At 36.8% G+C, this 23,475-nt stretch overlaps 2 protein-coding genes across 2 annotated transcripts in view; both read left to right on the top strand.

Moving 5' to 3' along the window:
• LOC127414072 (collagen alpha-1(XIX) chain) overlaps nucleotides 1-1,313 on the top strand; it is a 71,350-nt gene extending 70,037 nt beyond the window's left edge. Inside the window, exon 11 of the mRNA XM_051651788.1 lies at nucleotides 1,182-1,313. Within this exon, the coding sequence (XP_051507748.1) occupies nucleotides 1,182-1,232 (51 nt within the window). The 3' untranslated portion in view covers nucleotides 1,233-1,313. The remainder of the gene's footprint in view (nucleotides 1-1,181) is intronic.
• Nucleotides 1,314-3,895: 2,582 nt separating this feature from the next.
• LOC127413804 (collagen alpha-1(XIX) chain-like) overlaps nucleotides 3,896-23,475 on the top strand; it is a 154,188-nt gene continuing 134,608 nt past the window's right edge. Inside the window, exon 1 of the mRNA XM_051651218.1 lies at nucleotides 3,896-3,945. The gene's annotated coding sequence lies outside the window, so the exon portion shown is untranslated. The remainder of the gene's footprint in view (nucleotides 3,946-23,475) is intronic.

Raw genomic sequence — 23,475 nt, forward strand, 5'->3', positions numbered from 1 at the left:
TAGCTGCATCATTTATTCAATTGGCCTGCAGTGCTCTATAACACAGCAAACAGAAAATAGGAAAAAAAGCAAGTATTTGCTCCATAGGCTAAACATGAGAAAAATGGTGCCATCTGGTGTCCTTTCACTGGGCCTTGTAAAGATGTCCTGACCTTTGTTAATTTGTGACTTAACACCTGGGACTGTATTTTCGTGACCGTGCCAGGTGTAGCGCAAATCGCAGTGCTAGCCGCAGCATTAATCTCAGCGCTAAACACAGCGCTAAGCGCAACGACCGTGCACTACGTCTTATCCAGTTCCCGTGATTCTAAGCACAATTTTAATTGTAAGCAAGTTTTTGCGCCATTTGTCGGTGTATGTTCGCAAACTGGTGGTGTATTGTATGTTCAAGAATTTTCTATTTTCCTGTGAAACAGATCATTGCACCGATATTAGCACAAAGTCTAAAATCAGTTCCTGTATTTGCAGTTTAGGGGCTCCACCAGCAGATGATATTAAAGAGCTATTAATCACTTTTAATACTAGCCATGAGTTATGTGTCAGTAGATCAATATGAAAATAATAATAATAATGTTTATTTTGTATAGCTCCTTTTCAAAGATCAAGGATGCTGTACATAAATAAAACATTAAACAGAGAAACATACTACAAATAGGCTATACAATACAATACAATGACCAATGGGAGAGAAGCAAAGCATATTTTAATGAGCTGAGACACGGACGAGCAGGATGAGAGCCAACAGTCCCAGAGAGGCCGAGAGAGAAAATAAAACACATACATCAAGGTCTGGAGCAACACAGACAACAATACAGTCACAGAGTAAGGGATGTATTCCAGGGATGCTGTTTTCATTTATATCAACGTTGCTTGAAAAGAAATGAAATATATAATAGGACGCAGGCTGTGCAATAACTAGAGAACAATTAAATTGCACTTGACCCAGCCCATTAGCACTTTTCGTGTGCGGTTTTGCCAACCCACTTGTGCACACTTAGCACATGCTTGCACAAAAATATCTAATCTTCATGGCCATGCCCACCGACTCTGCACATATGACATATATCGCATAATGCTGCACTTAAGGTCTAGTGCTCTTAAAATAGGGCCTCTGAAGTTAAATTTTCATATCTCTTATGTGATTCAACACAATTTATCATTTCATTTCTACCTTCTCCTAGGTTGAAAAGCAAGGTCAAAAAGGGGACCAGGTAAAAACACAAATTTCATAATTTTTTTTTAGACTTACAGTTCTAAAGATTAACACAGTATATAATAGACTGTTTTGTCTGCATTAACTCTTGTTCTGGGAGAACTGCTTAAAAATATTAAAATTTAATTACAGCAAGCAATTGTGCCATTTTCTTTTTTCCATTTTTCTTTTTATTCTTTTCTTTTTATTCTTTTTTTATTTATTGCAGTGCTTGCAAGGCAGCACTCCATTAATATTCACCTTGATTCTGAATTATCCCTTGATTAATAGAAGTCTGTTGAAATTTTCCATTTAGAGTATTTCTATTTACATTGCTTTAAATTCCTTTAGCCAGTAGAGTGGATGCTTGTTGTTTTTAGAGAACTTTGCTTAAAAATGTAAGTGCCAAGTGATTAATAAAACTTCTGACCTGAATTTTTATATACCTCTGAACACATAGGAACAAAACCACTAAAGGAAATAAAATAAGACCAAGACCAAAAACAAGTGTTGTGTTGGGTCGCCAATTGTTGTCCCATGTGAAAATCTGGTTTCTGAAGCCAAAACAGTTTAGGAACTGATTTAATTAATTTTTAAATAAATATAATACATTATTACACAGATTCCTGGAACACCTGATTCTGATTGGTCAATTGTACCATCCAATAGTCTGATATTTGTGAGTAATGACCGCATGTTCTGGGATAAAGTGATATTTTACCATCATCTGGGTATTGTGAGTCATCTTTCCTAATTCTCGCATCACTCTGTGATCTCTGCAAGTAAGCTAATAAAAAACTTCAACTCCAGTCAATATTCCATGTGCATAAATGTGTTTATTTGGCAAGTAGTCTTGTAATAAGCGGGATAATGAGCAGTCAGACGGTCATTGTTACAATATACTGTAAACAGAACTTACAGAACTCAGATGCAGACCGAGGTGGAATTCAGTTGTTTCTGGAGACTCTGTGATCACTTTCTTCTCACATACAGCAATAACTTAATTTAAACGGAAATCAGGTTTTCATTTTCATTGAATTATTTATTTGGTGAGTAGCCATTTAATAAGCGGGATAATCTACAGTCAGTCGATCATTTTCACAAAATCTTCAGTATAATTTAACATCCTGAGACCCGAGTGGGACTGCTGTGTGCATTTTCCATTTCCCCTTTTTTATTTTTAACTAGTAGCACCTAATAAACATTAAATATATATATATATATATGAGAGAGAGAGCAAATAGTTTTCCTAAAAATGTATGTCCACATATGTGGACAATGGGACTAAATACAAAGCTATAGAAAGTAAGAGTTTTTTCATCAAATTGTTTATTATGTTTCCAGGAGTTTTGGTTATTCATGTTTTTGAGTTGTTATAGACATTGCAGCTGATTTTCTATAAAGCTGAATAAACAATTAATATTCAAAGTAATGGCCAGCATCATCCAATCGTGTTAAAATACAATTTTGCATTATACAATTCTGAATCTATGTACTGATTATCATTGTCCCATGTCTGCCAGACATGTTGAGTGGTCCAAACATTATCTTCAGCCTGAAACTGAACTTTCATATTTTAAGAGTGAATGGATGTAGATGCATTGAAAGCTTTAAGATGCACCCTTGCTCCCTATTTAGTAATTACTTAACCTCCAGCATGCTGTCTGTCTGCACTGGTCTCAGAACAGTTCGAAATTCACCTTATTTTCATCCTAACTCCACATAAAGCCTCTGAAAGCAACATTTTTCAGCTTTTGAATGGATACATTGATTCTCAATGTGTAAATGCACAGTAAATATGTAGGAATGCATTTACTAATGTTAATGAATAGAACCGTATTGTACAGTGATAACAAAATAAAATATAACAAAATTGATATTAAGATGAAGCGAAATGACCCACAGATGTGTAAATGCTGAAAGTTATTCAAAATAACTTGCATGTTTTTTCAAATTTTGAGGGAATAAGGTCCCATTTTCCACATATGTGGACCTCATGTTTATCAACATGTTGACGTGCGAAATGTGAATGGATTTTTTAAAGCGGCCTACAAAACGAAACTAGAGATGCTGCTCTTTACAAAACAGGTTTCAATCAAAATATTTAAGGAGGTTTCTTACCAGAGGCACTTTTGTTGTCGCTGCGCCTGTAGGAGCACTTCATGGTAATCAACATCATGCTGTTGTGTCACATGACGCGGTGCACCAAAAGTTTAGTCCTTAAATGATGGTGTAGAGTGTTGTGAACAGTATTCAGTTGGTTAAAACCTATTTTAATTATGCTTTGCGCATAGTGAAGCCAAAACACAGCATCCACACATAATATAATATAATATAATATTTATTTATTTACAGGGTCTCCCAGGTATTCCAGGAGAAAAGGTAAACATTTGTACTGCATTTCCAAAAATTCAAATAATTTTTCATCCGTCTCCTCCAGAATGAAGCAGTGAATGTGCTGTGAACATGCTGTCTGAACATCTGTCTCTCAGCACTTTACTAAACAACACAATGTAAAGCAGTCCAGACAATGCCAGCTGCTATGTGCTCATATTCACATTAATGTTGTTTTTGGGTCTGATAATTTTTTGAGTGAATAATAACTATGGACAGATGGAAAAAATTCAGACCAGCCTGTTTTTTGTACTGAAGTGCTTTCTCAGAACTTCAACCCTGAATCTTTACCCATCATCCCCCAGGGAGACGCTGGCTTGCCTGGTCAGCCAGGAGCACCAGGGAAAGAGGGCAAAAGGGTGAGTAAACCGCTAGCAGGCCACTGCATGTGTGGGCTAAATCCATGTTGTGAGCTTGAGTGTGTGTTTGTTTGACCAACCCGTCAGCAATGCAAGACTTCAAGAATGACCCGGCAACAGCTGGAAAGAGAGAACGATTGGAGAGCGCTGTGTGGGCACGGTCTCAGGGGGGAGTGCTAACAGAATGACTATGAATATAAGTGTAAGGGTCAACCATAGACTGACAGCACGTGTGGCCGACCCCCCCCAGTAAGTAATCTCAAGGGTGATTTACGGTTCAGTTGCAAACATGAGTGAACGTATTGGGGGGGGGGATGGGGGATTCTTCAGAATACATTATCTTATATATGTTACACAGAAGAAAGTAATATGGATTTAGGTGGGTAAATAATAACAGAATTTTCATCAACACCACGGGCCAAGGGATATATTGCGAGATTTTTTATGTGCTCATGGCGTAAAAGCTTTGTGTGAGATTTGACTGCCTGCAACAAACTGCAGTTGCGCATTCCGCTTATTTGAATTACATAAGCTGTTGAGCCATCTCACTAGAGGCGCACTTACACCTGTTAGCACAAATGTTATCTGAGCTCCTTGAGTGGTTAATGGTCTTGAATGCCGTGCAGTTGCTTTCTCAACTCCCTTGAATGTGATAAAAAGTATTAAAAATGCATGCCACTCTGATCGGTGAGAATACTTGTGTCTGCCGCAGGGACTGTAAGCACAGCATTAAGCCCATTCAATAGAATGAATGAATATTTATTATCTTGTGCAGCGGTTTTCACTGGAGTGCCATCATGGTACTGTTGGATGTTTTCAGTTCAGTTATAGATTTAATGATGCACTATACCACAGACATCTGGATGGTGCTGCATTTTATCACCAGTGGTTGAGAGTGTTTCAACTAGGAATGGCAGTAAAATTCAGTTTTAGGTCCAACAATGTTCACTGTATCATGATTGAGTCATTTTATAAAACGAATGCCTATTCCACTACTATTGCAAGAACATTTTAAACATCCTATAGAACAAAATAAATCGCAAATAAATTGCAATGTGCTGCCTCAAGCTGAATTAATATAAATTAATATGATCTGATATTCTGAACTTTTCTGACTATTCTGATGGGGTGGAACATTTTTAAATCAAAACAGCTACTTCTGTCCCTTATTTCAGGGTTATGGCCTCCTATCCTTAGTATTCATTAGTCAACAATATGGCTTAGTATGTTAATTGTAATAGTATTTTTATTATCTAAATTATTATAATTAACACAAACATATACAGTATATATATATATATATATATATATATATATATATATACATACACACACACTGTATATATTTGTGTTAATTATTATATATTATTATTATTAATATAATTTAAACTACTTGAAAGAGTTCTCATCAAAAAATCCTCCATGTGCAGCAATGACATCTTTGCAGATCCTTGGCATTCTAGCTGTCAGTTTGTCCAGATACTCAGGTAACATTTCACCCCACGCTTCCTGTAGCACTTGCCATAGATGTGTCTTGTCGGGCACTTCTCACGCACCTTATAGTCTAGCTGATCCCACAAAAGCTCAGTGGGGTTAAGATCCATAACACTCTTTTCCAAATATCTGTTGTCCAATGTCTGTATTTCTTTGCACTTTCTAACCTTTTCTTTTTGTTTTTCTGTTTCAAAAGTGGCTTTTTCTTTGCAATTCTTCCCATAAGGCCTGCACCCCTGAGTCTTCTCTTTACTGTTGTACATGAAACTGGTGTTGAGTGGGTAGAATTCAATGAAGCTGTCAGCTGAGGACATGTGAGGCATCTATTTCTCAAACTAGAGACTCTGATGTACTTATCCTCTTGTTTAGTTGTACATCTGGCCTTTCACATATCTTTATGTTGTTGTTAGAGCTAGTTGTCCTTTGTCTTTGAAGACTGTAGTGTACACCTTTGTATGAAATCTTCAGTTTTTTTTGGCAATTTCAAGCATTATAGCTTTCATTCTTCAAAACAATGATTGACTGATGAGTTTCTAGAGAAAGCTGTTTCTTTTTTGCCATTTTTGACCTAATATTGACCTTATGACATACCAGTCTATTGCAAACTGTGGCAACTCAAAAACAAACACAAAGACAATGTTAAGTTTCATTTAATGAACCAAATAGCTTTCAACTGTGTTTGATATAATGGCAAATAATTTTCTAGTACCAAATTAGCAATTTAGCATGATTACTCAAGGATAAGGTATTGGAGTGATGGCTGCTGGAAATGGGGCCTGTCTAGATTTGATCAAAAATGACTTTTTTCAAATAGTGATGCTGCTGTTTTTTACATCAGTAATGTCCTGACTATACTTTGTGATCAGCTGAATGCCACTTTGGTGAATTTTAAGTACCAATGTCCTTCCGAAACAGCAAAATCTGTACATTTTTCCAAACTTTTGGCCGCCAGTGTGTGTGTGTGTGTGTGTGTGTGTGTGTGTGTGTGTGTGTGTGTGTGTTTATACATACGTATATATATATATATATATATATGTATGTATGTATGTATGTATGTACCACGGGTCTGTTGAATGCTTGATTCTGATTGGTTGACGGACATTCTAAGGTGTGCAGTTTTATTTCTTTGCAAACAATATCTATAATATCCTACATTTATTTCAGTTTCGGTTGAAAAGCTCCCTCATCTCCCCCGCACTTACACACGCTCATACACATACAGTACATATGTGCGCACACACACACACACACACACACTGAGACTTGTGCCACGACCAACAAATAGAGCCGCGCCCTCACGACTTGATAAATACAACAGTTTCTATTATCCAAAATAACTTTTAATATGTGAAACTTTTTATGTTTCAATGTATTTCGCCCTAATCAGCCTCACATAGCTATAATGGAAAGCACCGCGCTAACCCTCCCCCTCTCTTTTGCTTGCGCGCGCGCACACACACACACACACACACACACACACACTACCTTGTTACTCCAATGCTGAAAAGCAGCTCACCCTCCGTTGCTAGTTCTAATGTGACATTTTGGAACTAGCAATGAAGGCTTGAGCTGTATCAAAGCTAGATACACTTGATCAATACAACAGTTTCTATATCATCTGAAATATATGTGGGAAACACTCTCACACCCCCGTGTGCTGAGTGACTCCAGTCAGGCTTCCTAATCAACCAATTGGTCCGGTTGCTAGGGTGGGTAGAGTCACATTGGGTTAATCTCCTCGTGGTCGCCATAATGTGGTTCTCGCTCTCGGTGGGGCGTGTGGTGTGTGGATGCCGTGGAGAATAGCGTTAATAGCATTATCACCTCGGGTGTGCATTATATATATATATATATAAGCAATATCTGTGATAGTGATATTGCTTATGTACAACAGTTCAATGAACAAGTACATTTTAAAAAATTAGGAAAAACGCATTTGTGATAATTACACTGTATATCGTGTAATTAATTATATTTAAAATATTAATTGATTGACAGCCTCATCACATGTAATCTATTCAAATATTTAAGCTTGCAAAACACTTAATAGCAGATTTTGTTTAGTGCACCTCATCAAATGTTGAGTTATATTTCCTCCTTTCATGGAATGACTTCTAGATTGTACTGTCTCACTTAGAAACAAAAACAACAAGTGTACTTTTGTGGTATAATGACCCATATTCTTCTTTTTTACAGTCAGTTAAACATTTCATTAAACTTTTCTTCCAAATGAGCACAATGTTGTCGTAGCCCTTCTTTAGCAAGATTAAAAGGCCACTGCAAGTGTATGACCTTTCTTAGAAATTTCCCAACATAATGTCAGCTTTTACCAACATGATTCCTCTTTAATTGGTTGGTGTTCCAAAAAAAGCTGTTTAGAATCCAAATGCTTTATTCTGATAATCTTGCGGTCTGCACCCCCACAAATTCATTAAATTCTCAGCGCACACAAGGGATCAGGGTTACGTTTACAGCCCAGTGCCCACACAAGTTGCAGTAGTTTCCCTCAAGAGTTGGTTAGTGTGGATTATTTTCCATCTGCCATTTAAATCAGAGTCAGGTAAGTTGTTTTGTTGCAAAAGACACTATTTGGCCCTATAAATTTCTTTGCTTTGATGACTGCATGGGGTCCCAGTGAGTGGGGATGTGCTAAGGTTTCGGGATATATTTGGCGAGTCACATGCAGTAGGGTAAGTTGTTGAGTAGAACTGCGGCCCTCTGCAGTCTTGGGCACTATTTCGGGAGTGAAGGGACACAGGTCAATATTACCGGCCTTCTAGATGAAGACAAGCCTCTGCTGGCGAGAGTCTCTCACCCAATTAGCAGCTCTCATACTTGTTGGTCATACCCCAGCTGCCATCTTTGTGGCAAAGTATTTTTCACCGCTAACAAAACTGCATAAATGCGGGTTTCTTGCATTGTCAGATTTTTTAAAAAGCAGATTGTTTTTTTTTTTTTAGTTATTAGCATATTGTTGTGCATGTAAATGCACTCACAGAACAATATTGCATGTATAATTATCATAATGAGGTGGGCCATGTTCATATCCAAATGGTAATTAAAATACATAAAACTTAACTGAAAGTTTAAAGTGTACAGTAGCTATAAACTGTCTAAATTTGGTCAGATTTACTGAAAAGAAAGTGTGTTTGTGTGCCTGTCACTGCGAGTGGAAGTTACTGTACACCCCCAGAGATGTCTTTTTTCAGGCAATGGATGAGTAGTTTGCTTCATTATTTTATGTTGCTTCATAAAAGCCTATACTGCAAGCAGTCTGGTAGATCAGGGCTGTAAAATTACTTTTTAGGTATTAGCACTGGTGCTATAGAACAAAAGCAGTCACTGGCACAGATTAAAATTAATTAGCACACAGAAGAGGTGTGCTGGTCAAAATTGTTTTATTTGTATTTTATAAATAACTAGGGCTTCTATTTTTTTGGGGGGGGGGGTTGAGAACCACAGGATTAGAAGAATGCAGCTTACTATGATGTTTCTCCTAATCTCAGAGACATGCTGAGTCCGCATCAGTTTTAAATTGCATAACTCTCGTTTTTGCATAGAAGGAGCTGCAGCCCTCCCTGACAATGCGTACAAAGCAGTCCGCTAAAGTTCAGGCGCTTGAGATTTGGCAATAGCAAACCAGACATCAGAGTTCTCATAGGCGGAAATAACACTTATCTTGCACATGCAACTGTTTTAAAATTTGTCTGCGCATATTATAGTTTTTGATCGCAAAAGCAGGCAAAACTGTCACATTATGCAGACCTGGTGTAGATAAATGGGTTTCCAGTGTATTTGTTTTCTGCCGAGTTTAGCTAACTACTCACAGCTAAAATAGACTTTGTGCTGAAACTGTGTACTTGCAGCTACTCTTCTGCTATGCCTTTTCTACGCTGCACTGCACTACTAATGCTCACAGTGTGAATGCAAAAACCCTTTCATATGGCCATTGAAATAAAAATGCGCTTAAGTGTGCGGTGTGAAACCGGCCTTATCTTTTTAGTTATTGGAAGAGATCATATTAGCCACTGTCACTTCCCCACTGATTAAACAAAGACGATATCTCATAATATATTCAAGAAATTTGAGACATGGGGGCTGAATCAATGTTCACAGAAGCGAGCCGGAAAGCCCTTCTTATAGATTTATTTTTGGAGGAGTTGAATGAGTCAGCCCTCCTGCCATTTGACTGATGAAGTTTAGTTAATAATGTCTGAAAGTCAATAACTGTAATTTAGCATTTATTAATAAAATAAATCAAAATAACAATGGAAAGGATCTGGCCACCAGTGGACTAAGGGCCCATGTTAATTATGAGATGTACAGTATATGGTAGTTAAATTAATACAATTTATTACAATTTTCAATTACAAATTTTCCATTTTCCCCTACACAAAATGCACTCAATTTGTTTTTGTTTTTGTTTTGTTTTTTTGTTTTTTTACCAAGCAGGTACAATCTCAAAATTAACCCCAAAATTTGGCCTTTTAATAGGCCTAGCTGATATATACTGTATATAGGTCCATCACCAGAATGAATTGCAGAACACTGGCAAAGGTCAAGCCATTTTTGTCCTTTTCTGATTTTGAGAGAGTGATGCATGCTTTTGTGTCTTCACGCCTGGACTGCTGTAATTCCCTGTATGTAGGGATTAGTCAATCCACGTTATCACGATTGCAAATGCTGATGCTAGATTGTTGACAGGTTCGTGGAAAAGGGACCACATTACTCCCATTTTGTTTTCTTTACATTGGTTGCTGCTCCGTTATAGGATTTTTAAGATTTTATTGATTGTTTTTAAATCTTTAAATGGCCTTGCACCATCTTATATTTCAGATTTGCTACAATTTTACTCACCGTCCAGATCACTTAGGTCCTCTGACCAGAAACTCTTGATTGTTCCTATGTCTAGACGTAAATTATGGGGGGGACCGCACCTTTGCAGTGTTGGCCCCGAAGCTCTGGAACAGTTTGCCTTTGCACATTAGAATTGCCTCCACACTGGTATAATTTAAATCTCTATTAAAAACTCATCTTTTTTCCCTTGGCTTTTTTATCGAACCCTGTTTAATGACATGTTGAAATCTCGATGTTTTGTGGTGAGTAGCATCTGTGTTGTATAATTTTGGTGTGTACTGTATGTTTTGATTTTTGCATATGTTATAAGAATTGAACAGCACATTGGTCAGCTAACTGTTGTTTTTAATTGTGTTTTATAAATACATTGCCTTGCCTTGCCTTAATTTGAATATTCGTTGCTTTCATTTTAAAAGCTGTCCATATGTTGATGTTACGGATCAGTGTTTATCAAAAAGTAAAACATTGTATGTGTGTTAGAACTACACTTTGTGTACAATTACATACAAATACTTACACGACCGCATTGGTATGTCTGGATTCATGTGCTTATTGTGTGTCTGTTTGTGTTGGAGGCTGGCAATGGGTTAATTTAAATATTAATGCATTGTTACTGGATTGCACTGGATTGGAGAAAAAGGCATGAATAGTAATTTGAAGTGCTTGCTTTTATCCATTATGGATGGCACTGACTGGAACAGTGCAATGAGCAAAACTAGAGGACTTTGGGACCATGTGACACTCTACAAAAGATCAAACAGGAAGGAGAGCACCAGCGGGAAAAAGGAAAAATTCTCTCTTTCCTTACCGATGTTGGCATACTGAAATATTCATCAGTGCTTGGAATGGTGTGCAAAGCTCCGTGCTGCCAGCTTCCTGCGCTACAGGATGTAGAAAAGCACAGGCATGCATGCCATGGCAACGGCACAGGCAGTTTACATTACACAATGTCAGCTGACAACTTCAGCTGACACATTTGCGGAATTAGTCTAAATAATGTTGGAGAACTGCTACTTGTGCTGCAGGTGTGTGTGGGAGTTTGAGTATGTATGTGGATGTGACTGTTCAGAATAGCACTACTCTTACTATTGCTGCAGTATATAGTATGTATACTACATTTGCCAAAATTAGTATAAAACATATAAAACAGAGCTTACTATGTGGTATACTGTATCCCACATTGAAATTCTCTTGATTCAACCTTCCATTTGTAATGTGACAGGTGAACTGGAAGTAAAATCAACCATGATTTTTAACATCTCTTTCTTGACTCATCGTTTGATCAGACTGTCAAAAGTTAAGATATTTTATGCAAAATTACATAAAAAAATGCTAAATATCCATGTTTATTTCCAATATTATAACTGACTAACAATTACTAAATTAATCCAGAAACGTGATGGGGTCGTGTGACAACAATGTAACAATTATGTTTAGTATGGAATATTGTGTACCGTTTCACTTACTATTAAATAAAAAGAAAAGTGTAGTTTTCAGTAAGCTAGTATACATTCCGAACATAGCCTGTGCATGTGTCAGTATCAGTACATGTGTGGTTAGTTAAATGCAAAAACCTCTGTATTACACCCACAGTAAATAAACAGTTTTATTAGGAGACAGAAAAGCAACAGCCCACACTTGTGTATCATAGTGCAATCGCCCCTAAGCCAAAACATACACAGAACATGTTCTTGTTTAATTTTCTGCCAAGTACTTTTTCTGTACAGTTGTGCAAGTTTGTAGATGTGTTCACTGTTCATTTTGTGTGTTCATCCCGCACACACAAATCACTTCTGGTTTGGCTAGCGGGGATGCAGAGTATTAATAAATAGCAGCATCAAACTCTTCACTAAACAGCTCAGTACATGGAGAGCCGCTCAATTTTGACTGTGATGTACAAATTTGTTTCACACAGTGTGCCAGAGTTCAGTATTTAGAGCTTTAGTACTGAGGAACTAAACAAATATTAGTCCAATTAAATCCTTATTTGGATCCATTTAGTTGAAACAAAACCACAAATCAGTCAAAGCTTGATCAAGCATTTGGGCTGTGCTGCAGCTGGTAGTTATGTATGTATGTATTAATGTATGGATGGATGGATGGATGACAGTGCATGATCTCAACCCACAGTGTTTAATGTTTATTCTGCTCTACAGTAATACAGTGACTGTGTGACTCCCACCAAGTGCACGAAAGAAGACAATATGTTGATGGATAATGATGGATAATACTGTTGTATTTTCTTCTGAGACTACAGTGGGAAGTACAGGCAACATAATTGCTTCTTTTATCTTTGAAAAGAGTTAGTCGGTGAACAAGGAGTATAATAAATCCACTAATTGTGGTGATATGTGTAATTAGTGACTCTTGGGCTAATTGTAGTAGAGTCAGAATGTTAATGAAGATTGAAGACTGCAGCTGTAGAAAATGAGCCGTTACTGTAGCTCACATCATTGCCAGTGATGTAATACCTCATCCATACTGATCAATGCATGTGATCAGTTTGGTATTTTATCTCTAGTCAACTGCAAAATGACATGACATATTTCAGCCAGAGAATCAACTCAAAGAAATAGAGTGGAGCAGTGTGGTTCCGGAAGTAAAAATCCTGTTTATTATCTCCAGAGGGGTAATGATTTTAACGCTAACAAATAAACCTTTAATGACAGACCTACCGTGAGCTCTGAGATTGTTAATCAATGGCATATGCTTCTGCTGAAGCCAGCACTCCACGTTATTTCAACTTCAACTTGATTACATAAATTCCTAGTGAAGAAATGAATTACCCATGATTCTGAATGATCCACCAATCAGAGAAACATGACAAACAAATCACACCAAAAGAGTTCTGCAGCGACTGTCCACTCCCATGACGCACTGTGAATTACATAGTCGCTATTCTATATTTGCATATGTTTGAATATTTGGCAATAAACTTAAAATATATGGTTTTATTAAGTGTAATCAACAACTTTAAATCATTATTTTATATTTTTCCACTGTTTTTTTATTTATTTATTTAGACTACGTCACGTTAACTATGTTAATGTAGTTCATTCCCTCATGAAAAATATTAAGCACAGGTTGTATACCTTTTTCTTGTCCAATTTTCAAATACTGTTTTGCTTCGAATCAAAGTTTGTTACATTGTGATTCTCCTGGTTGGTTTGGTTCATTTTAAACCCTTAAGGAAATAATGAATGGAAAAAATACTGTATATCTGAAAAAATGGTCAGGCACCGTCGCACTGCATTATCATATCCTTTATGGTTTTCAGGATGGTACTGTCTTTCCTTGACAACAAAGCTGCCGTCTACAATCAGGTTATCTAGTCTGCCTCTACTAGTTGACATGGAAGGGTTGACTATTCTTTCCTCTTTTGCCGTGCTCTCTCTAGGGATGTTGGTCAAATATCTGTTTGAGTATCAGAGTAATACAAAGACTTAATTACTTGGACACTTCACTGATTTAGTGTCTTGTTCACTCGAGCACAATGTGAAAGCAATGCAGTCTAGGAAAATAACTGATCAACAAAGGAACATTGGAAAGATAGACTGGTCAGAGGAGCTATATATTTGAAACACGTAGTTACTTCACTTCAAATCATTTCTTTAGCTCTTTGTGAAGTTGTTTAAGGGTTTCCACACCTTTTGACCATTACATTTTTTTTAAGTCATCTTTGGTTCCTGGAAAAGGATTTTTAAAAATAACTTTATGGAGATTGCACTCTCAAAGAGCCATTTAGTGTCAAGGGGTTGTTCACCCAAAAATGAAAATCCTCTCATGATTTACTCATGCCATCCCAGATGTCTATGATTTTCTTTCTTCTACAGAACACAAGTTAAGATATTTAGAAGAATATTTCAGCTCTGTAGGGCCTCACAATGGAAGTGATAAATAAAGGGAGCATAAAAGTAATCCATATGACTCCAGTGTTTTAATCCATGTGTTCAGACATGATATGATTGGTTTGGATGAGAAACAGATCAATATTTAAGTAATTTTTTGTAATAAAGTTTCCTCCCTGCCTAGTTAGGGGCGATATGCATGAAGAATAAGAATCACCAAAAACACAAGAATGACAATTTGAAAGTGACAGTGACGTAAGATTGACTGAGCAGGGAGGAGAATTTATAGTCAAAATGAATTAAATATTGATCTGTTTCTCACCCACACCTATCATATAGCTTCAAAAGATATGGATTTAACCACCAGAGTCATCTGGAGTACTTATGTTGCCCTTATGTGGATTTTGGAGCTTCAAAAGTTTGGCACCTATTCACTTGCACAGTGTGGGCCTACAGAGCTGAGAAATTCTTCTAAAAATCTTTTCATTTGTGTTCAGCAGAAGAAAGTCATACACATCTGGGATGGCATAAGGGTGAGTAAATGATGAGAGAATTTTCATTTTTGGATGAACTATCCCTGCTAACAAGTATTTGTGTAACAGGCAGACATTTTCTTCACTCTATACATTTCCTTGGCTTTTTAAGATCAATGGTTAATGGTTAAAAGTATTTAAATATTAATCTTTTTCACACCAAAAGCAATTGCATCACTTTAGAAGGCATAAATGTAACTGCTGGAGTCATATGGATGACGTTTATGCTGACTGTCTTTGATATTTGGAGCTTCAAAGGTCTGGTCACCATCCACTTGCATTTTAATGACCTACTGAGTTGAGATATTTTTCAATTTTTCTGCAAATGTGTTCTGCTGAAGAAAGAAAGGATGTCATGAGGGTGAGTAAATGATGAGAGAATTTTCATTTTTGGGTGAACTATCCCTTTAAGTATGGCATAATGTACAGTCATCTGGTCATTATCGTAAAACAGACGCCCACAGGATGATCAGGACTCTGCAATGCAAAGCGAAGGGGTCTTGTATCTCCCTTAAAAGGGTTAATATTATGATAATACATAATTAAATTCACATGAAACATCGTTTTGAGTTGAAATTATTTTATTAATAGAAGAGAGACACTGGCCAACAGCACAGCTATGAAGGAAATTGCTTCCCCTGGACAACCATTGTTGCTGTTTTGCAATTTGACCAATCATATTCAGGTATTCTAGAAAGCCATGTAATTAAGTCAGATATACTGTATGTGTGCCCTTCTAGTGATACCCAAAATTTTAAAACCGTCCAACAGATGGCTGTAGGAAATTAGCGGCTTTGTGGCAGGGTATATTTACAATTGCCAGCATTCATCACCAATAATATGTAAGAATTGTATAATGGAACGCTAAATGTAATGGGCAGATTTAAACATGCCTGCATTTATCCACCAATAATATGTAGGTTTTGGATGTAAACTAGTTTAGGAATCTTGGCTGCGTTCGACCACCAATATATGAAGGATAAATGACAAATGATCAGATTAGAAATCTGAATAAAAATTCTCCACCCTTAAATATGTAATACAACAAGCTTGTTGTATCTGCTCACAATTTATATATGAGGAATTTTAGCTCAAGAAGAGAATTACGATTAATTTGGAGAGTATTGAAGAATTAAGGTGTATGTCTGATCACTTGGCCATGCTGGGTTGATATGACGCATCTGTTAACTCTTTAGAGTAATACTATTCTCATGGCTATTGAAAATTATTTCACAAATATGTTGAAATAATGTTCGCACATGGAGCGTAGACCTCAAATCAATTGACGAGATTATTTATCAAAATATAACACAGTCAAATCCTCGTTGAATACAAACAAGACTTTATTTCTAATCTACAACATCAAACTAACTAACACACATAGACGAACATAAAACCAGGTTGGTGAGTGAACTGTAACAGAAGGTGAATGGAAATGGAGTCTATGACCATGCCCTGAACCATCAATACTTAATTTTGTATACCTCGATTTACAATCGGGTTACCCGAGGTATTTAAATAAAACACCAGAAATTTCTAGCAAAAGTCTGGAGGTGTACTTGCATTACATTACATTTCCTTGCGTTGCTATGGTTCTTTGGTCGTTCCGTCGATGTTTTGGACCTCTGTTAAGATCGTGGATGGCAGGTAGTTCATGCTCGAATGATCAGGCGGGGCTTTGATCCTGATTTTTATATAATGAAATTGGTGCAAGAGACTTTGACATTTGTTAACATCAATTTTCTCTACATAAACAGGCAAGCATATACATATGAAACATGACATACTTTCATGACTATTCAACATGCTAGTTACAAAACATGAAAATACCTGATAAAAAATCAGAATGGTTAATTTGTTGGTTTTACAACATGGATAATACGTTACATATTAAGATAAATATTTTTAGTATAATCCTACACATGGCTGTGTATTTGGATTGAAGTGAAATGAGAAATGTCCAAAGTCCATGTCAAATGTTCATGAATTAAGTTTCAGGTGAGCTGGTGAGCCATAAACTTGCCTCATGATTAGTATAATAATTTTAAGTGTAGAGAATTGGTTATATTGAAGAACAATAGATTTCCATGGGTTTCTTAAAAGAGCAGTCCTCAGCAAATGACCAGTCATGTGATGACCATTAACATTTAGAGCTTTTCTGATTAACAACATGGATGAGGAGGGGTCTTGGTGCGTCCACAGAACTCTCTTTGTTCTCAAGACAGTTAAGGTTAGGCAGCTGTGCATTTCGTCTCATTTGCACAGTGTTGCTTCAGGGCACCGTCTTTGGCAGAGTCTTTAAATGGATTGCCCTGGGGAATTTCAGTGTGACTATGGGCCTCTGTGTCTTAGTTTTAATAACAGTGTAAATCCTGGAATCAAATCGTTCTGTGTAGAAATTGTTAATTATTCTGCCCATAACATCCTACATGGCTTGTGTCCACCTCTTTAAACACCTACACCAGCTGGTGCCTAGAAATTATTAGCCATGTGATACATGCAATAAAATATGGTGGGATGAAATCGGAGCGAGTACTGTGTAAACCAGTAGGCTGGTTGCCGGGTCACTGTGTGAACACACCCTTAGAGAATACCGTCTCGCTTAGTGACACATTTACATAATGACACATTTACTTGCTGGTGACCAACAGACAATAGTTTTCACACAAGGCTAAGTTTAAGCATAATGATAAGTTGTCATTATATGTTTAGGATCACAGGTGAATTGCTGTTATTGAATTTGTTATAGGGTAAAATAACCAATCCTATCCCTAGTCTTTAGCAATAAAGTAGTCCATGTTGATCGTCCAGAATTGTCCAGTATTTTTGCAACAGCAGCCTACCTAATTCAGAAATGCTGTTGCATAGACATTGCAATTAACAAATGATAATTTAGCGAAAGCTTTGCTGTTTATGGTAAGATGCATGAAAGACAGAAAATTAATTAAGCATAACCAGCAAAATTTCACTATTAGAATAAGTTGAGTAACTTTTGTTTTGTTCAATTAACAGAGATACACTTTAAATAATCTGCAAAACAGAAGGTAAATACAGCAAATACCCGTTTGAACAACTTCAATAAATCTCTTAAAAGAGAGTGTAAGAAGTTAGTCTACATTTTCCCAAAAATTATTAAAAACTCCATGAATTGGTATGATGAGCATAGTTTTTTTCTTTCTTTCTCTTAATTTAAAACGTTTAATAATAATAATAAAAAATGTTATTTATATAGCACCTCTCATACATAAAATGCAGTTCAAAGTGCCTCACAGTTGGACATATAAAAACATAGAATTTAACATTTCAGAGATAGTAAAACAAATCATTGCAATCAAAATGAAACAGTACAAAAAACAAAAAAATACAAAAAAAATAAATAAAATGAATTAAATGTAGGGAAATCAAAATTAAAAACATACAAATTGAAAATAATGATAAAAAAAATAAAAAATAGATTCATCAAAAGCTAGATGGGACTGGTGACAGAAATAAAGTATTTTGTAGCCTCTGTGAGGCACAATTTTATTAAAACATAAGCAAGTCAAGAATCTATCACAAAAATGCAGAATGAGACATTCTCTGCAAATGCTTTTCTTGTGGAGTTCAAAGTGGCGTTGATGCCCTGGCACGTATCGTGAATATGGCTTCACGAAAGCGGATAGTTACAATCTGCCGGAAGACTAGTAATGTGGGGGATGAGGGTTTAAGAGATTTAATGCTCAATGCAATGAATATGCAACTTATGGTGGCTAGTTCATTCAATTAGTCAAAAACTTTGAGAAATGTTTAATGTTACTTGAATTGGTGCTATTTTACTGCATTTCTATCTTTATACCGTGGAAGGCTTTGTTTATTAAATGATAAAAAAGCATATTGCTACATATTGTTGTGATCTATTTCCTAAGGAAATAAATGCATTTTGACAGAAGTATATAGAGTCAAATGTCAGCTCTTTCAAAACCTATGATTAATCGTGTTTGACTGTAAAAATATGTGTTTAATCGCGATTAAAACTTTTGATTGACTCAGCACTATTATATATTGATGTCATTGGGTATTTAAAAACAAGATTTGCAGACCAGATAATGAAGTAATCTTCATTAGACTATAGTTACAGCCTTATATCACATTTCAGTGCAAGTGTTATGTACTGTATGTTATTCAATTTCTCTCCCCCTCTCTGTTGTCCCATATCATCCAAACTCTATCTGCATGCGGACAAGGTGACGTAAGGTCATCGTCCACCTTCTCTGTAAGCCTTCTCATGCCTTTACAAATTCTGCATCTATGCATGCTGAACACCGAATGGCTTTTCAGACACCTCATGTCATGACGATCTCTTAACACTCAATGTCGCCCAACTGGGCTATCTGTCATTGAGCCACATCTCAGTTTTACACAGACTTCAACTTAAAGGAATAGTTCTAAGGTACTATCCCTTAAATTGAAGCCTGTTACTCACAAAAACTAACTGTTTGTCTTTGGAAAACTTGGAAAATAACACAAGTTGTATGGACCATGTTTATGATACTTTTATACTTATTTATATGGATACTTCTATGAAACCACATAAAGGTGTGTAAATAATGACAGAATTTTCATTTTTGATTGAATGAATATTTTTAATTCAATATAATACTAACTACCTTTTTCAGACAGACTTTGACTGTGCATAAAGTCCTAGTATTTGTCTTAGCATTACATTGAGACTCTGATGTCGCTAATAATGGGCTTCCTGCAGTCTGTTCCATATGTGCACACTACAGTGTATGTCCTGTCAAAGGCAGACAGCAGGAGAATGAGACACTGCAGCAGGACATGGAGCAGTTGGCAGTGTTTTTCTTTGGCTGGCAGTTAGATTAGGCTGCTCACATGCTGGTGACCTCTCGACAGGCACCTGTAGGGTGAGGTTACTGACCGAGCAAACTCCTGACGCGCATTCACAGCTCCGTTTGGAAAGTGCAGTGGAAAAGGGCCAGAAAATATTTAAGCCTGCGTTAATGCTGATTAATTTTACAATTGTATGCTTATTTGAGTTCTAAAGTGTAATACTAAGTTAATGTTCCAGATTCAATACAAGATAAGCTCTGTGAACTGATCTCACAGTGAAATCGGAAACAATAGGTTGATTTTTTTTTTTTTTTTTTTTTAATTTTTAAACACTAGCTAGTAATTGTGTTCTATTTTCAGCCAGTGATTACAATATACAAGAGAATGAAAATTGTGATTGCCAAAATCGGTCTGTGCTTACCAAAATGCGAAACACTGCTCCCAGTGGCCAAAGCGATAAATGTTGTTGGGCGTATGGGCATGTGTGAGCTCCATTTTCTGGGTGCAATGTCCATGGAGGGGCACCAAAAGTGAGTTGTGAAGCAAGTTGTTTTCAGCTGTACTGGCAGTAATACAGTGAGGAGGAATGCTTATTTTATAAACTGTACACTTCAGCCCAAACCAAAACCTAAACCTCAGGTCAGTGGAGTAAAAATGTAATGTTAGAGTGGAAAATGCAGCCTCCCAATCACGCTTGTCACTGATTATACAGATGCGATTACTTCCTGGTTTCAGTGTGGGAAATGAACCCAGGTCTCCCATGCCACAGGAAAAGGTAAACACTGGAGCAATGCAAAAATGTCTGATAGGAGATGGCGCTTGATGGTGAGTCCGCATGTGATCGATTCAAGGGTAACGGAACTCTCGGAAATAACATGCCGACTTCCCATGTGATCATGTTGCTATGGCATGCTGTTGATTACCACAGAAAATTCTATTCAGTTCTATGTTTTTGTGTATTTAAAATTCTCTTGGACTCTTTAAAACATCTCAATAGTCTTTTCAATGAAGTATCTTATTATTATACTAATAAATTAACCAGGAAACACCATGTTGTTTGCAAGCTCTGTCTTGCTGCATTGTCTTAACACCCAATTTGGGATGTGACATTGTCTGGGACCTTCTCTATTTATATCTGTGTTAGAATAGCCTAAGCACGTTCAGTTTTCTGGGCACATAATTTTTATAAAGTTATCCAACAAATACATGTGTCTTGTGTTTATGTCTGTTCAACACAAATGACCTTCTGTCTTTCAAATGAACTTATGTCCTTTCTCCACTTTTAGTGAGGACTCCACACTATGATTTGACTTTTATAAAAAGTACTGTGGTGGTACAGGGTTAACTGATGGTGTCAGAACTTAATGCCATGGTACTTTGATATATACTATACCAGGTTACTGAAAGTTTACAATATTCATTTACCATGGTATTTACGTTGCGATCCAAAGTACTTTAAATAATACCGTGGTACTATCATCTTACTGAATATGTTGAAAAACTATTGTATTTCCATGCAAAAAACAAGCAAAAAAAAAAAAAAAAAAACATGGTAATACCATGGTAATTTTTTGTCAGTGGAACTAAGTAAACTTGTTGTATTTAACTGTTGTACTTCAAAATTATGGTGCTACCATGATGTATTTCCAAAAACATGATAGTAGCCACAATGGTACTTTTTGGTATTGTTTTTGTTTTGGCACTGTATTTTGTTGTTGTACAATACATATACAGTTGAAGTCAGAAGTTTATATACACTTCAGTTGAAGTTATTAAAAGTAATTTTTAACCACTCCACAGATTTCATATTAGAAAATTAGCCAATTAGCTTCTGATAGGAGGTATACTGAATTGGAGGTGTACTTGTGGATGTATTTTAAGGCCTACCTTCAAACTCAGTGCCTCTTTGCTTGACATCATGGGAAAATCAAAAGAAATCAGCCAAGACCTCAGAAAAAAATTTGTGGACCTCCACAAGTCTTGTTCATCCTTGGGAGCAATTTCCAAACGCCTGGAGGTACCACGTTCATCTGTACAAACAATAGTGTGCAAGTATAAACACCATGGGGCCACGCAGCCATCATACCGCTCAGGAAGGAGACGCATTCTGTCTCATAGAGATGAATATATTTTGGTGTGAAAAGTGCAAATTAATGGCAGAACAACATCAAAGGACCTTGTGAAGATGCTTGAGGAAACAGGTAGACCAGTATCTATATCCACAGTAAAATGAGTCCTATATCGACATAACCTGAAAGGCTGCTCAGCAAGAAAGAAGCCAATGCTCCAAAACCACCAAAAAAAAAGCCAGACTACAGTTTACAAATGCACATGGGGACAAAGATTTTACTTTTTGGAGAAATTTCCTCTGGTCCGATGAAACAAAAATTAAACTGTTTCGCCATAATGACCATCATTATGTTTGGAGGAAAAAGGGTGAGGCTTGCCAGCTGAAAAACACCATCCCAACCGTGAAGCACGGGGGTGGCAGCATCATGTTGTGGGGGTGCTTTGCTGCAGGAGGGACTGGTGCACTTCACAAAATAGATGGCATCATGACGAAGGAAAATTATGTGGATATATTGAAGTAACATCTCAAGAGATCAGCCATTTGCAGAAAATGACAACTGGTCAAAAAAAAAAAAAAAGATGCAGTGTTTTCAGACCTCGAATAACGCAAAGAAAACAAGTTCATATTCATTTTTAAACAACACAATACTAATGTTTTAATTTAGGAAGAGTTCAGAAATAAATATTTGGTGGAATAACCCTGATTTTCAATCATGTGGAGGACAGCAGCTTCCTTTGTGGTGTTCTGCCACAGACACCATGCCTGCTTAATTTTTTTTCGTATAGTAGACTCATTAACAGAGATATTACACCAGTTCCAATGATTCCTTCAAGTCTTTAGCTGTCACTCTAGGGTTCTTTTTTACCTCAGTGAGCATTCTGCGGTGTGCTCAAGAGACATCTTGGCTGGATGGTCACTTCTAGGGAGAGTAACCACAGTACTAAATTGTCTCCATTTATATTCACAGCTTTCATGCGTCTTGGTATGCTCTCTACCAGTCTTTCACATTGCTGTTGGGTGACTTTATGCCTCTCCTAGTGCAAATATTCAAGCAGCTCGGCTTTGTATGATGGCTTGTGGACATCCATCTTCCTCTTGATCACATTCCATTGGTTTTCAGTGGGGTTCAGGTCTGGAGATTGGGCTGGCCATGACAGGGTCTTGATCTGGTGTGGACAAATTAATATCTGAGCTCTTCGAGAAAACTTTGTAACCCTTTCCAACTTTATGCAAAGCAACAATTCTTGACCGTAGGTCTTCTGAGATCTCTTTTTTTCTGTGTGGCATGGTCCACGTCAGCAGATGCTTCTTGTGACTATCAAACTCAGAATGTTTGAGTTATTTTTAAAAGTCAGTGTAGCTCTAACCCACACCTCCAATCTCGTTTCATTAATTGGATGCCAGGTTTGCCAACTCGTGACTCTAATTAGCTTTTGTATGTCATTAGCCTAGGGGTTCACATACTTTTTCCAACCTACACTGTGAATGTTTGAATGATGTATTCAATATGTACAATGACAATACAATGCCCAAAGTGCCCGAAGTTGAAGAAAAACCCATATGTTAGTTGTATTTTTATTTTTATTTTTTTGTGTATGTGTAATATAGAGTATTTTGCCTTTGAAAATACAGTACATACAGGAAACATATACTGCGTCATTCTCTTTTATGTGTTATCATAGTGTTAATATACAGATAAATGCTGGAGCAAGTTCTGCTCAATGGCCACGACGCATGGAGATTTTAAAAGTTGACGCGTCTCACAGCTGGGAGTTTACTGCCAGATTTATGCCCTTCACAGGTAGGCTGGCTTCAGTTAACTATTTGTGGTCTAACATTGCGGAACCCGGTGCAGTGACCTTGTCGCACAATGCTATTATCTGAGCAATAGATCTGA

The sequence above is a fragment of the Myxocyprinus asiaticus genome, chromosome 23, assembly GCF_019703515.2.
Source record: "Myxocyprinus asiaticus isolate MX2 ecotype Aquarium Trade chromosome 23, UBuf_Myxa_2, whole genome shotgun sequence".
Classification (NCBI taxonomy): domain Eukaryota; kingdom Metazoa; phylum Chordata; class Actinopteri; order Cypriniformes; family Catostomidae; genus Myxocyprinus; species Myxocyprinus asiaticus.